This window comes from Tiliqua scincoides, chromosome 1 (genome assembly GCF_035046505.1).
Source record: "Tiliqua scincoides isolate rTilSci1 chromosome 1, rTilSci1.hap2, whole genome shotgun sequence".
NCBI classification, from domain to species: domain Eukaryota; kingdom Metazoa; phylum Chordata; class Lepidosauria; order Squamata; family Scincidae; genus Tiliqua; species Tiliqua scincoides.
In genome coordinates, this window is record NC_089821.1 from 292,386,341 (window position 1) to 292,401,918 (window position 15,578).

Here is a 15,578-nt window from a genome sequence, read left to right on the forward strand (position 1 = left end):
TGCGTGGATGAGACGGTGGTGTAGGGAGGAGGGGTTTAGATTCGTTAGGCACTGGGGAACGTTTTGGGACAAGCGGGGCCTGTACAAGAGGGACAGGGTTCACCTGAACCAGAATGGAACCAGACTGCTGGTGCATAACATTAAAAAGGTGGTAGAGCAGCTTTTAAACTGATCCCTGGGGGAAGGCCGACAGGAGCCGAGGGGCATCTGGTTCGGGACTCCTCATCCCTATGGGACCAGGATGGGGAGGTTAGAGAACAGCAAGACAAAGAGTAGGAGAAGAAATTGGGAATGGTAGCGTGATGGGATGTGATAGACGGTTTGGCACAGTGAGAGGATGTGGGGACAAAGGAGCGAATAAGCAGCCCATCCTAGGGTATTCCGTGTACAAATGCTTTTATGCGAATGCCTGAAGTCTCCGAGCAAAGATGGGAGAACTAGAATGTCTGGTGACAAGGGAAAATATTGACATAGTGGGCATAACGGAAACCTGATGGAATGCAGAGAATCAGTGGGCTACTGCAATCCCGGGCTATAAACTCTACAGGAGGGACAGGCCAGGGGCATGTTGGAGGTGGGGTGGCCGTTTATGTTAAGGAAGGGATAGAATCCGGCAAAGTAGAGATTGAAGGTGGGTCCGACTCCACCACAGAATCTCTGTGGGTTAAATTACCAGGCCTGTGGAGCGATGTAATACTGGGGGCATGCTATCGTCCTCCAGATCAGAAATTGGAAGGGGACCTTGAAATGAGGAAATAGATCAGGGAGGTGACAAGGAGGGACAGGGTTGTAATCATGGGGACTTCAATTATCCTCATATTGACTGGGTCAATTTGTGTTCTGGTCACGATGTGCATGTCGGGGGAGGAATACCGGGCAAATCTCTCACAAAAACCCTTGACTTCCGAAGGCGGACTTCCCTCAAATGAGGAGGCTGGTTAGAAGGAGGTTGAAAGGGAAGGTAAAAAGAGTCCAATCTTTCCAGAGTGCATGGAGGCTGCTTAAAACAACAGTAATAGAGGCCCAGCAGAGGTGTATACCACAAAGAAAGAAGGGCTCCACTAAATTCAGGAGGGTGCCCGCATGGCTACCAAGTTAGAGAGGCTGTAAAGGGCAAGGATACTTCCTTCCATAAATGGAAGTCTTGCCCTAATGAGGAGAATAAAAAGGAACATAAACTGTGGCAAAAGAAATGTAAGAAGGTGATATGGGAGGCCAAGAGAAACTATGAGGAACGCATGGCCAGCAACATTAAGGGGAATAATAAAAGCTTCTTCAAATATGTTAGAAGCAGGAAACCCGCCAGAGAAGCGGTTGGCCCTCTGGATGGTGAGAGAGGGAAAGGGGAGATAAAAGGAGACTTAGAGATGGCAGAGAAATTAAATGAGTTCTTTGCATCTGTCTTCACGGCAGAAGTCCTTGGGGAGATACCGCTGCCCGAACGGCCCCTCCTGACTGAGGAATTAAGTCAGATAGAGGTTAAAAGAGAAGATGTTTCAGACCTCATTGATAAATTAAAGATCAATAAGTCACCGGGCCCTGATGGCATCCACCCAAGAGTTATTAAGGAATTGAAAAATGAAGTTGCTGATCTCTTGACTAAGATATGCAACTTGTTCCTCAAAACGGCCACGGTGCCAGAAGATTGGAGGATAGCAAATGTCACGCCTATCTTTAAAAAGGGAAAGAGGGGGGACCCGGGAAACTATAGGCTGGTCAGCCTAACATCTATACCGGGTAAGATGGTGGAATGCCTCATCAAAGATAGGATCTCAAAACACATAGACGAACAGGCCTTGCTGAGGGAGAATCAGCATGGCTTCTGTAAGGGTAAGTCTTGCCTCACGAACCTTTTAGAATTCTTTGAAAAGGTCAACAGGCATGTGGATGCGGAAGAACCTGTAGACATTATACTGTATATCTGGACTTTCAGAAGGCATTCGACATGGTCCCTCACCAAAGGCTACTGAAAAAACTTCACAGTCAGGGAATTAGAGGACAGGTCCTCTCATGGAACTGGTTGAAGGCCAGGAAACAGAGTGGGTGTCAATGGGCAATTTTCACAATGGAGAGAAGTGAAAAGCAGTGTGCCCCAAGGATCTGTCCTGGGACCTGTGCTTTTCAACCTCTTCATCAATGACCTGGAGACAGGGTTGAGCAGTGAGGTGGCTAAGTTTGCAGACGACACCAAACGTTTCCGAGTGGTGAAGACCAGAAGTGATTGTGAGGAGCTCCAGAAGGATCTCTCCAGACTGGCAGAATGGGCAGCAAAATGGCAGATGCTCTTCAATGTCAGTAAGTGTAAAGTCATGCACATTGGGGCAAAAAATCAAAACTTCACATATAGGCTGATGGGTTCTAGCTGTCTGTGGCAGATCAGGAGAGAGATCTTGGGGTGGTGGTGGACAGGTCGATGAACTCACTGTGCGGCGGCAGTAAAGAAGGCCAATCCTATGCTTGGGATAATTAGAAAAGGTATTGAGAACAAAATGGTTAATATTATAATGCCGTTGTACAAATCGATGGTAAGGCCACACCTGGAGTATTGTGTTCAGTTCTGGTCGCCGCATCTCAAAAAAGACATAGTGGAAATGGAAAAGGTGCAAAAGAGAGTGACTAAGATGATTACGGGGCTGGGGCACCTTCCTTATGAGGAAAGGCTACGGCGTTTGGGCCTCTTCAGCCTAGAAAAGAGGCGCCACAGGGGGAACATGATTGAGACATACAAAATTATGCAGGGGATGGACAGAGTGGATAGAGAGATGCTCTTTACACTCTCACATAACACCAGAACCAGGGGACATCCGCTAAAATTGAGTGTTGGGAGAGTTAGAACAGACAAAAGAAAATATTTCTATACTCAGCGTGTGGTTGGTCTGTGGAACTCCTTGCCACAGGATGTGGTGATGGCGTCTGGCCTGGACGCCTTTAAAAGAGGATTGGACAAGTTTCTGGAGGAAAAATCCAATACAGGTTACAAGCCATGATGTGCATGTACAACCTCCTGATTTTAGAAATGGGCTATGTCAGAATGCCAGATGCAAGGGAGGGCACCAGAATGTGGTCTCTTGTTATCTGATGTGCTCCCTGGGGCATTTGGTGGGCCGCTGTGAGATACAGGAAGCTGGACTAGATGGGCCTATGGCCTGATCCAGTGGGGCTGTTCTTATGTTGTTATGTACCATTTAAACTTGGGACAGCAGCTGGAACACACTTCTATTTTCATGGCAACTCCTGCATGTGAATTCTCTCTTTTGTTCCCAACAAGGCTGTCGTCCTGCACTTAATAATACTATGAACCGATGTCAGAGGAGGGGCAGGCAAGTGAAATCTGCTGCTCAACTGTCACAAGGAATAGTGGTGAGGGACAAAAATCATACAGGAGTAAGGACTGTCCTATTTACTTTCAAGCAATGACATTTGTATGTTTCATGTTCTAGGTGACCTAGATCAATTTTCAAAAAACTTACAGGTGTCTTAATGAAGTGAATTGCGAGCTTGGGCACTACTCTGTTCTATCAAAGGAACATATCCCGACACTCTTCTTTTTCAATATCACAGTAGCAGCACAAACCTAGGCATGACTACTAACAAAAGTAAGTCTCACTAAAGTCAATGGGTCTTATTTCCAGATACGTATGTTTAAGACTGCAGCCTAAGCTTTCACTAAAAGAGCTCTCATAATAATCAAGTAAAAAAGTTCTTACAAATTTTTCTGGACAAGGAAAGTCAAACAGCTTGACCATGCCAAAGTCATCGCCTGTTACAAGGCTGATTCCCGAGTGAGAAACACAGGCACAATTTACATCAGCTTTTTCAGCATGTCTGGACCAAATGCCAACAACTTCATCTCCTAGAACACTGAAACAAAAGGTAGGGAAAAGAGCTTTTCAAGAAGTACCGGTAAGTCTTGACCTAGAACAGGGGTCTCTAAACTTTTTGACCGAAGGGCCGCATCAAATATCTGGCATGGTGTCGAGGGCCAGAAAAAAAAATTAAATATAAAATTTAAATAAATACTGTACATTAGAGATGGAACTTAGATGAATGACTGAAATGAATGAATGGATGGATGGATGGATGGGCTCAAATGTCCAGGATTTCTCCAAGCACCAATACAGCCCAAATAAAGCACACTTAAATGGACCCCCATTTCCCCACTCCACAAGCACAACTCTGGTTGTGTTTAGTCAACAGGGCCAGAGGCTCTCAGGGGATCAGAGCCTGGCCACAGGCCAGATAGAGGCTCTCCATGGGCCGCATCTGGCCCCCAGGCCAGGTTTGGAGACCCCTGATCTAGAAAATGAATGCAAGTTTGATAAGAGTACATCTTTTAGTTGACAATGCTAGATAAAACTGTTAGGGCTGAATCAAACATGTCAAACATGGTCTGGAAGTGTGCAGCTGAACACATGTGCCTAATGTATGCTAAAGATAGCCAAAGATGGACTAGTTGAGCAGGTGGGCAGTGTTAAACTATTCCACAGACAGACATTATGTATTCTGTTCATTGGGTTCATTGTATTTTTGTAGTGTTTTTGTATAATTTTTATTTATGATTGTGAGCTGGTTTGTACACAAAAGTGGGATATAAATCTTTTAAATAAAGACTGATACTAAGACATTCTAGGCAGTGCCAGAATCCAGGCAATTTATTTTTTATTTTTTGCTTTTTTGAGAACAGCTGAACTATATGCATTATTTTCAAAGGAAACAATGAAATGTTCACAGACTAAGGCTCTCCAAACCCCTCTCCACCCCATGAGTGGTGCTTACCATTCTGCATCCCTGTGCCCAGATCAGCTTGAAAGAAACACAGCACAGTGGCAGAACAGTAAGTGCCACTCAGGATGAGGAGGGCTTTTCGAGACACAGCGGTTTCCAGTTTAGAGACCACTGACATAGACCAACTCATTGAAAGAATAACACATAGGATTAGGCTAGAGCCCAATGTAGATGGAGCAGTTCCACATGAGTATGAGTTCCTTGCCAACACTTCCTTTCACCAATCACTACCTAACTTTATATTTAGAACAGGCCAAGAGGTGAACTGCTAATCTGCCATAGCCTCCTCTCATAATCAATATAACCAAGATTGCTCTGTTGGATGCTGAATCACTTTTGGAAATGAGTAAAGTGCCTGGTGGAATATTAAGCTATTGCCTATTCACTGCAGATGTGTTTTCCACTTTTCCACAAGCCAGACAAGCTGGCTCTTGTCCTGATAGACAAGAAAGTGGGCCAAAACAAGACTATTTGATACGTTGCACACATCACTACAGTGTTCAATGGACTTCAGAAACTCATGGCGATGTGCCTCTGTGGCTTTGTTGTGGCTTGCTTTTATTGATTTTATTGTGTGTTATCTACTTTGAGGTCTTTCTGAGGAAAAGTAGACTATAAACTTAAATAAGCAAGAGTACAACATGGAGGTCAGAGGTGGGGGAAAGACCCATACTGTTTCTGCAGTGCGGGCTGAGCCCCAATGCTCAATCTTATGCATTTTCATAAGAGACTTGCCAGTTCATAGGAGCGTCTGAGGAAACCCAAAGTGTTTTACCCATCTGTATACTATGACATATTAAAAAATAGGGAGTGTATAGATTTACTTTCTCTGTCAGGTGGGAGATGCTGTTTCAAATGCTAAGAGCCACCGTGAGGGCCCTTAAGAGGGGTGGAAAGGTGAAGTACAAATCTCTTAAATAAATAAAATAAATAAAAGTATGTGTGCATTTACCTGGTCCAAGTGGCCCATGTTATTCTATCAATCACAGTCTGATCCAGAAGCTGTTTTCCTGAAGGCACTTCATAAACCTGCCTTTTATAAGACCCAGTAGAGACCTTCAAAAATTAATAAAGAGGGATAAAAACTTGAATTACAGGTTTAATGAAGTTGTTTTGAAACAATGCCTCTTTTAAGAAGCAGAAATTGGCAATGTCTCAAACCATGCAATTTCTAGATGATTTTAACTCTGTCTATATACCTAGTCCCTATGGCTTATGCTATTTTCGCAATGATCCTTTTTTTCGGATTTAAATTTCAGTTGGTTCATATCATGACAACTTGATATTTGTTAGAATGTTCTAAAAATATAAAAACCTAGTGCATTTTCACATCACAATACAAACACCACCAACTCTACACAAAAAATATGAATACAAACTATAAAACTCTTTGAGCTGTTGCAGATACCATGGTTGGTTCCACACAAGTGCCTTGGGGCTGCCATCAAGCTTGCAGTGGCACTATTGGTGTCATACTGTAGCTTGAAAGTCACAGTAGCAATGCAAACAGCCTTATATATAGGCTTTCTAACAGAGGGAGATTTTGCTTAAGTGCATCTATGTTGCAAGCCTGGTTGGTGCTCTTTCAAGCTACTCTGTGTAGAGACTGGCATAATGTCTGAACCAACCTATGTCACAGATAAAACAAAAATGAGTTTAATTCATGGACCAAAAATCACTATCAGTTTTTAAAGAACCCTTTCTAGTTAGATATGAGGTAAAATAGATGTAGTATTTAGACTCAATCTTGGAAGAGTTTATGATAGAAGTCTATACAGGTAGAGCCTATTTATCCGTGTTAGTTCTATTCCATGACTCGGCGTGATTAACAAAAAACGTGTTGTGCTGAGTCCATAGAGTTAGAGTCCATAGAGCAAATAGGCTGCAGCCTGACACTTCTGGTTGGAAGGAAACTAAGGCAGCTGTTCTCAATTCCCTTCCCCCCTGCCCTCCGCACGCAGTCCTCCTGTTGCCAGCTGTCCTGCTTCTTTCACAATTGGAATGGTGAGCTTGCTTGGGAAGCCTCTGTGTCCCAGGCGGCCTCCCAACAGTGCTGCAGGTTCTCCTCCTCCTCCTCTTCACTGCTGCCGCTCCTGCAACCCTCCCAACCACCATCATGGAAACTCCTCTGCCTCGGAGCATCCTGGCTCTCTGCTCACCATCACCTGTCTCTCCAAGGCTTCCCAAGAGCCTACATCTTGGGGGGGGGGGAATTCAGCAAACACTCCCTGGGCTTTTTAAAGCAATCCCCTCTCCTCCGCCTCCTGTGTCCCCCTCCTGAGCCCTCCCTATTGCCAGCTGCCCAGCTTCTTTCACAGGTGGGATGCTGATCTTTTAAGAGTCCAGCCCTATGTGTTTCTACTCCGAAGCAAGCCCCATTCCAGTCAATGGGGCTTACTCCCAGGAAAGTGTGGAGAGGATTGGGCTGTAAATCGAATGCTTTGCTTGGTGGGAAGGCTTTGTGATAGCCTGTACCATGTCTGGGGGTGGGGGGGAATTCGGCAAACACTCCCTCGGTTCTTTAAAGCAATCCTCTTTTAAAGCAATCCCCTCTGTTGCTAAGGCAACTGCCTGTGTGCATGTGCGTGCTTGCGTGCGTGCGTGCGTGCGAGAGAGAGAGAGAGAGAGAGAGCGCTCCAACTCCACCTCACTGCACATGTTCTGGCTACAGAGGTTCTTGCCCCCCCTTCCCCTCTTCAGCCTCGGCTGGGTCAGGGGCTCCAGAATGTTACTGTTCCTTTGCAAGGGGAACCTCTTCCAGGGCTCCAGGGCTATTCCCTGCCTAGGCGAGGTGGAGCCTTTTTGCAGTGTTTTGGGCTGCCTGGAAACTGAGAGACTCCAGTGCAGGGCAAAGGTGTGTGTGACATTCAGTACCCCATCCCATTTTGTTGAGACAAATCCGCAGATAAAAAATCCATGGATAAATAGGCTGCACCTGTATACAAAAGTAAACTTACCAGAACACTTTATAGTTACAGTTACCTGAAGATAGCAGCTATCTGCAGAGAAGTCCATCTGAATTACAAAGCTTGGGATATCTTTGCAGTAACTGGCTCGGTTAAGAGTAGGCCCCAAAGTCAGATCATAAAAATCCACTGCATTCTCACTAGAACCCACTGCTAAGTAATGAGAATCTGGGCTGAACCTATGTAAACAAACAGTTTGAAGTGAGTCCTTGCTGGGCACAACAAACATCTAAAAAATCTTGGAATATTAATTTATATGTCAATCCCTTGATGTCATATGCTGTATTTATTTTGTAAGGATGAATCTTTTAATATAAAAATTGATGGGTCTTTTAATACAATAAATGCTCTCAAATCTTGTTGTCCTTTTCATAAAATATACCAGAGTAAGAACATTTTTCATTTCTATCTATTCACACTCCTCCAAACAAATTCTAAACTTTTCTTGTGATGTTCATTTCTTCTATGGTTTTGTTCAATTTTAATCCTTTTCTTCCACAACAAAAGATAGCACCTGTTTCTCTGCAAGCTATATCTGTTCCTGACTTGTTCTCTTTGATCACCATTATATGCCTTCCCAGTTATAGAGACCTAGTCCTCTGATGCTTGAGATACTTTTTTGAAAATTCTCCCTTCCAAGATAGTTTTTTTTTAAGCAGGGATTTCACTGGGGATTTTCTCTCAGCACTGTTTAAACTGATGCTGAAAATTTCTCTTAAATTGGTTGTCTATCATCTTCACATACTTTTTTTCTGGTTTGTATGTACAACTACTAAAGACAATCATTACAGTCAATGCTTGTGATCAGGGGCCAAAGAGGACTCAGGACTGGAGCCTAGAGTCTCTTCCCTTCAAGAATAGTGATCAGAAATGGTCACTATGCTGATTGTTCCCATTTTTAGGAAAACCAGAAATATAGTTAGTCCCATAGCAGGTAAAGGATAATGACTTCTCACCTGATGTCTTGAATAGCTGATCTTCTGTCCCTTTTCTTTCCCCATATCTTTAGGGAGTTCACTAACAAGATGATAAATTCTCCATTTTTCATGCCAATAGCCACCATATCACCCTCTGGACTGTAAGACACAGTCTGTGCTGCATGGCCCAGGTTGACCTTGTTTACCATCTTCTATAATAATTTTTTTTTAAAAGGAAACAGATCAAACATTTCTATCTATTCAGAGAGCAAATCAAGGTTGTCATGACTAATTTTTAAGTTCATGCTTAATTTTTAAATATGCATATATTTGAATATTTAAAATATTTAAACAGTTTCTCAACTGGCTTCTTTTTAATGTATATTTTTGAACATTATTATTACTCTAGTCATTCATTTTTATACCTACTTTATCAGCAATATCCCAGAGTCTGACTGTCCCATCTTCTGCTGCAGAGAGGAAAACATCACGAGAAGGATGTGTTGCCAATCCCCAGATAGGCCCATCCATATGACCATTAATTAGAATGTTACATGCAGCATTTTTCTCTCCAACTTCTATTATTTCTGCATTCTTTGTTCCAACAAGAATTTTTCCCTGAAACAAGGATGAATTAAAGAAGCTAATAAAACAACTCTGATTGATGACATGTAACTTCTGAATCTATGAATAATAATGCTGGATGTTGTCAGGGTACCAAGAGTGCATCCATCCAGGAAGAAGACAGGCTAACCAAGGGAAGCAGTGTCTCATGATTAACACCGCTTCCTGTTCCCTTCTTGCCCTTTATTTGACCAGCATCAAACATGGAAAAAAATCCAGTAGTTTGTATCTGCTGCCAGCATCCCAGCCTATAAAGATCAGACAGAAGTGGTATCACACAGGTGGCTACTTATTTGGATTTTAACTTGAAATGTTACTGTGGCAGTATTGAGAAATGAGTGGCTATCTGCTGAAAATAATTACTACACACACCTCTGTATGATTTTAAATGCTGAGTAAATGATTCAGCTGGGCTCTGTAGGGACCTTGACAGTGGGTAGATAAGAACTGTAGAAAGAAGAAATGATTCACAGGTGTGAGGATTTTAAATTAGCAGCTGTTGCTTTGTATGTGACACAAAACGGGATTGGTGAACATCGAAGGGTGTAATTACTCAGGAGAATCAGGTGTAACTGGTTCTGATCCCTTGTGGGTCAAGAGGTTTTGTTATAAAAAGAGGCCAGTCTGGACATGCAGGTCTTCAAGACCTACACCCCTTGTGGATCTTCAATCAACTTGGCAACTGTCACAAAGCACTCTGCTCAAATGGACGACTGCCAGCACTAGTAATTGGATGATTAGTTAATTTTAATCTTCAAAGTGGAACAGACAGAGCTAGGTTATTGTTTTTCTTGTGCTATCTTGTATGCTGACCCCATGGAAACACTCTAGAGAGCTCACTTGCTTTTTGGCAATGGGAGTGGTGCTTCCCTTTTGGAGGCATTTTGCCTTGCTTTAATGAATACATTTTTCTTCTATTTTGAATTAGCTTGCATGTGTATTCAATAGTGACATTTGCTCAAATAACTTAAGTAAGCAAGTTGGCAGTATCTTCACACCTGCATGTTCAGCATTGGTGGGGTGCAGTTGGGAGAAGGCTTGCCTGTTTTGCATTCACCTTGAAGGCATGCGGATGAATGTGGGGGCTGCTGGATTGGGTTGCTGAGACAAGCAATTGGCTGTCTGCCCCACTGCGTGTGTTATGCTGGAGTGGGTTATTGAGACAAACAATTAGCTGTCTGCTCTGTTGAGTGTATTAAGCTGTGGGAAGCATAAAAAACCCCACATCTACAAGAGGCAGTAACCCCCATCTTCACAGGTGGGCTTTCCGGGGGGGGGGGGGGATTCTTTCTGGAAGAGAACACCAAAGGCCCAGGGTTCTTATTAAAAACCAAACGAACAATAGCATTAGTAGGGCATGACAATCCACTGAATTACTCATGAAGATGAGTAGAAAAAGCGGAAGATGAAGGCAGAAAAAGGTCAAAATGTAACTACAGTGGGTCCTCATACGCAGATTTGGTATCTGCAAATTTGACCCACTGAAGGTTCCAAATCCACAGTGGGAAGACCCACAGAGGTTGTGCGTCAGCATCTGTGAGGGTTCTGTTCCTGGAATCCCTGTGGATGCCAAAAACCATGGATAAAGAAATCCACAATCCAACCCACAGAGGACCTCTGGGTCACATCCAGCAGGTCTTCTGAGTCTTGGGGAGGTTAACTCTAAATGCCAGCCGGAGACTTTTTACAGGGACTTCTGGTTTTCGCGAAACCTATTAAAAGGCTCCAGGAAGTCCTCTGTGGGTCGGGCAGCAGATTTCTTTATCCACGGTTTTTTTTGCATCCATGGAGGTTCTGGGAACGGAACCCCTGTGGATGCCAAGGCACAACCTCTAGTTTATTAAAGGTGTAAACAAAAAAAAGAATTGAAAAATACAACCGGCTGATGGAAAATGCCTGAGCTTGGCTGCAATGCACAAAAGGTTTGATCAAATGAATGCAAGTAGTGTGTAATGCCCAGCAGAAAGAGCTGAGTTGCAACTCAAAAGAACTCAGCCCACAGAGTCCCCACAACATGTTGCTACATTAACAAAGACTCCTTGGGGGCTGGCACTTATATAATTTCACTTTGATGATGTCATCAAGTTACCTGACTAGAGGACTAGAACCCACCTGGATCACTCCATACCACTGCTTGACCTACTGTAGATGGACAGGCTTGCTACTCAATTGGTAGCATAGCTCTGTTTAGGCAGCCCAATCCTAACCTGCGCTGGAACAGGCAGGCCAATTGGCCTGTGCTGTATTCAGCACAGGTAAGCAGACGGCCGAAACACAATTTGGAGCAAATTGCATTAGCTATATAGCTGGCACGGATCTGAGAAGCCCTATAGGGGTGACTGGGGCTTTACCTGGGGTAAATGGAAAAATATCACTGGAGGAGACCTCCAGCCACCTCCATGCAGCCTGGCTGCATCAGCATAGCATAGGATTGGACTGTTAATGAGGAAACAAGATAAAAAACTGTATATTTGCCAGTGGCATAGCAGCTCTAATACATGTAGTAGTTGATTAAGAAGAGAAACACTTACTTTGCCTCTGCATACAGAGCGAACACAGTCAATTATCTGTCCTGTCTCTAATCTGAAGGCACGACATCTCCTCAGCTCCTGATCCCATAGCTTAACTGCTCCTCCTTCTTTTGAACTAGTATAATAAAGTGAAAAATTATAAACAGAATGAATAAAAAGCTTATAACTGCAATGCTGTGCACATATACTTGGGAGTAAGACATACTGAACTTATTGGGGATTGCTTCTGGGGAAAAAAGCAATATGCACTGCAAGATAATTTTTAAAAAATGCATACCAATCTCAAAAACCATTCATCAATTGTACACCATGACTGAAGTTCACAAATGAATAATGAAAGCTTCAATTTTAAAATACAGTACAGTAAAATCAGTACAGGTGGTGCCTCCCAATTTGTGAAGGTTCTGTTCCCAGATTCCCCACGGATACTGAAAACTGTGGATAATAAAATTTGTGGTTTTGGGGGCCCACTGGAACACTTGTTGCATCCAGAGCCATTCTGAGTCTTTTTCTGGCGATTTCTGGTTTCCTGGCTGGCATTCTGAGCCTCAAAGAGGCCATGTGTGCTGGTATGCAGCCTCTGAGGATCAAAAACCTCCCAGATGCAACCAGAACAACATTCCAGTTGTTGTTGAAGGACTTCAGTGGGGTGATCCAGGGGTTCAGCATTCATGGTGAGGCAAATCCACAGATAAAGAAACCCTACTTGTACAACCATTTTGGCTGTTTTGCCCTACACAAAATATTGTGTCTACTGCAACTTTGTTGATTTATTTGATTTTTATATTTTTAAATTTTTACAGTTGTTAGGCTTCCAATTTTGTAGCAGTTTCTGTTAGTTATGTTATTTCACAGAGTTAACCGCTAAGGGGCATTATTATTTGATTTTGTATTTCCTTGACTTGGGACTATAGTGAAAAGTGGGATAAAAAAGAAATGTAAGGGAAAAAATTGCACACACATACTTCATTTTATGCCAGCAAGTATTGAAGGTATTCCACTGAATAAGATATTTTGCATTAGGAAAATTGGAAAACAGAACTTGGAAGTTATTCCTCTTTCGCACAGTTCTACAATGTTGTATCCTAGCAGTTATAAAGTCTCATGAAAAAGTACACAATCCAGTTTCCTGCTTTACTCATGATGACATGATACCAAAAGTTAGGATGCCATGGTATCTGTAATAGCAGAAGTCATTGGTTGCTCTGCCATAGGCATAAGCTGACAAAGTAAAAATGTAACCAATTGTCAATACTTAAAACATAGAACTACTAAAAGGTAATTTACTACTGCACCTTTATATATTACTATCTTTTTAAAAAGAATTTGAATAAGAAAACTGGACTCACGGTCTCTCCTTGCCGCCTGTTACAATTAAGCCATCTCGCAATGTTGTGTACATTGCAAATATAGGTCCATTGTGAGCTTTGCCGACAATCCTATTCAATATATGCTCTTTCCAAACAAACACATCTCCACTGATGGTGCCAGTAAATGTCAAGTTATTCTGAAAGGGGGGGGGCAATATGTTTATCATATGATTTCAAACAGGGAATAAATGCATATTTTTTTAAATGTTACGAAACTACAACTTGTGTTAACTACTAGGACTGACTGTCTTGAACATTTAATGTCAGTATTAAAGGATTTTGTTGGCTGCCATTTAATAATAATAATAATACTACAGGCATTTATATACCGCCTTTCTTGGTTGTCAGATTTGTCCTCAGACTTTAATTCAAGGCGGTCTACATGGGCTTTACATTTAGTTTTGAGGCTCAATTCAAAATGCTGGACCTGGTCTTTAAAGGCCTACATGGCCTGGGAACAGAATACCTGTTCCTTGATTGATCAAATTTATATCCCACCTTTCCATTCACAGAATGTTCAAGACAGTTTAAAGTGCACATAAAAGCAATAAAACATACAAATACATTTTACTATTTAAATCAAGATCACTTTGAGATTTTAGCAAAAGGCAGGATTTCAGTGTTATAAACAAACAAATGTAAGTTTCTATTATATTCTTAAAAACCCATTGGCGTGGATGCATCAAAGTTGGTTGGGATTGGGCTTATGCGCTGTGTTAAGGACCTCCTTTCGTCTGTCAAATCAATTTCATTGTTAGTGGCAACTTCGCCATACGGCGTCGGCACAACACAGGAAGCAGCAGTTACCGGTTATAAGTCTTCGCTTGATTGGCATAGAGCGTGACGCCAGGGGCTGCTTCCGACGGTGGGAGAGATCATTGCATCTCATTGGGCAGCTACCACCCGCCTTAAGCTGGGCAGTCCCCAGTCAGTAAGGTGTTGCCTCGCCACAGTCCGTTAACCTCACGGGGTGCGTGGGGTTTAGGGTGAAACTAAGAGGCAAAGAAGGAAGGCCCATAGCCAGGGAGACAGACCAGGGACAGACTGCACTTGCTCCCAGTGTGGAAGGGATTGTCACTCCCGAATTGACTGGGACAAGGGGGATAGGATCTCAGTATGCACCACTGCCACTGAGATTCCCTCCCTCCCAGTCCTGAACCATCCCCAGCCCATTCATGATTCTTGCCTGACTCCCAAACCACCCACTATCCTTCCCTGAACTGTTCCTGCCACTGACCTACCTGCTCCAGCATAGAGCTTCCCTGCTTCCATGCTGTCTTTAGCGCCCACCACCAGAACAGCTTATGCGAATGCAGTTGAGGCCTTACGAGATGGATTGCAAGATCCATCAGTGTAAAGTCATAGAGGAAGCATAAAAGATAACAAGAATAGTTTGGGTAAAGATGCATATTGTAATAAAATTTGTTACGTACAGCTCCAAATGCTACAGAGAGCATGGTCTGCATTCGTACATCTTCTATTGAACTTGTTTGTCCTTTTTTACTGAGTAGAGCTCTTCCAGCAAGGGTCCAGAATCTCACGTGTTTTACTCCTACTGAAACGAACTGTGTGTCGGAGTCAGGCCTGAATTCTGCTACAAAAATACGCTGGTTATGACCAGCTCTACTGGCAATTTTGGCACCTAGTGGAAAGAATAAATGATAATTTAAAGTTGCCCACACAATTGTAAGAATACATAGTGAGAAAGAGTTGTAACAGAAACATAGTAAGCTGCCTTATGTTGAGTCAGACCTTTGGTCCATCTAACTCAGTCCTGTCAACATTGACTGGTAGAGGCTCTCCAGGGTCTCAGACAGGAGTCTTTTCCAGCCCTACCTGAAGATGCCAAGGCTTGAAATTAGGTCATTTTCCTTGGAAAGCAGATGCTCTCCCACTGAGCTATAGCCCCTCCAAAACTGCCATATAATGTTCTCAAGATTCAAGACGATGGAAAATTGTAGTAGTGATTTTATTGGTTTCCACCACTATATCCCCTTTTTCATAAGGACCAAGTTAGACACTACCTTGGTCCACTTTCTTTACTACTACTACTACTACTACTACTATTATTATTAAATAATAATACTAAAAGTATTAATATAAAAACAAACAATTACACAGAGTTCAAACACTTCTCACACAGTACCTTGTAATCCTTACAATAACTTTACACACAGATCTGTACAGTGGGCCCTCCTTATCTGTGGGCTTGGCATCCGCGAATATATATGAATTATGTGGACACTGAGTCTATGGCTGGAGGGCCTCAGAAACCTCCCAGATGCAACCAGACATGCCTTCCAGTCGTGCCCAGAAGGGCTTCTGATGTGCAGAGTGGTCAAGCAAGACCACCCTGTGCCTCAAATGGCCTCCCAGAGGCTTTTG

General features: G+C 42.9%; 1 protein-coding gene across 4 annotated transcripts in view; it reads right to left on the reverse strand.

Moving 5' to 3' along the window:
• EML5 (EMAP like 5) overlaps positions 1–15,578 on the reverse strand; it is a 154,062-nt gene that overhangs the window by 1,365 nt on the left and 137,119 nt on the right. For all 4 annotated transcript variants that reach the window (XM_066628260.1, XM_066628244.1, XM_066628234.1 and 1 more), the window contains 8 exons: positions 14,627–14,835; positions 13,173–13,330; positions 11,824–11,938; positions 9,098–9,286; positions 8,708–8,880; positions 7,768–7,930; positions 5,738–5,841; positions 3,708–3,861 (listed from right to left, as the gene is read on the reverse strand). In XM_066628260.1, the coding sequence (XP_066484357.1) occupies positions 3,708–3,861; positions 5,738–5,841; positions 7,768–7,930; positions 8,708–8,880; positions 9,098–9,286; positions 11,824–11,938; positions 13,173–13,330; positions 14,627–14,835 (1,265 nt within the window). The remainder of the gene's footprint in view (positions 1–3,707; positions 3,862–5,737; positions 5,842–7,767; positions 7,931–8,707; positions 8,881–9,097; positions 9,287–11,823; positions 11,939–13,172; positions 13,331–14,626; positions 14,836–15,578) is intronic.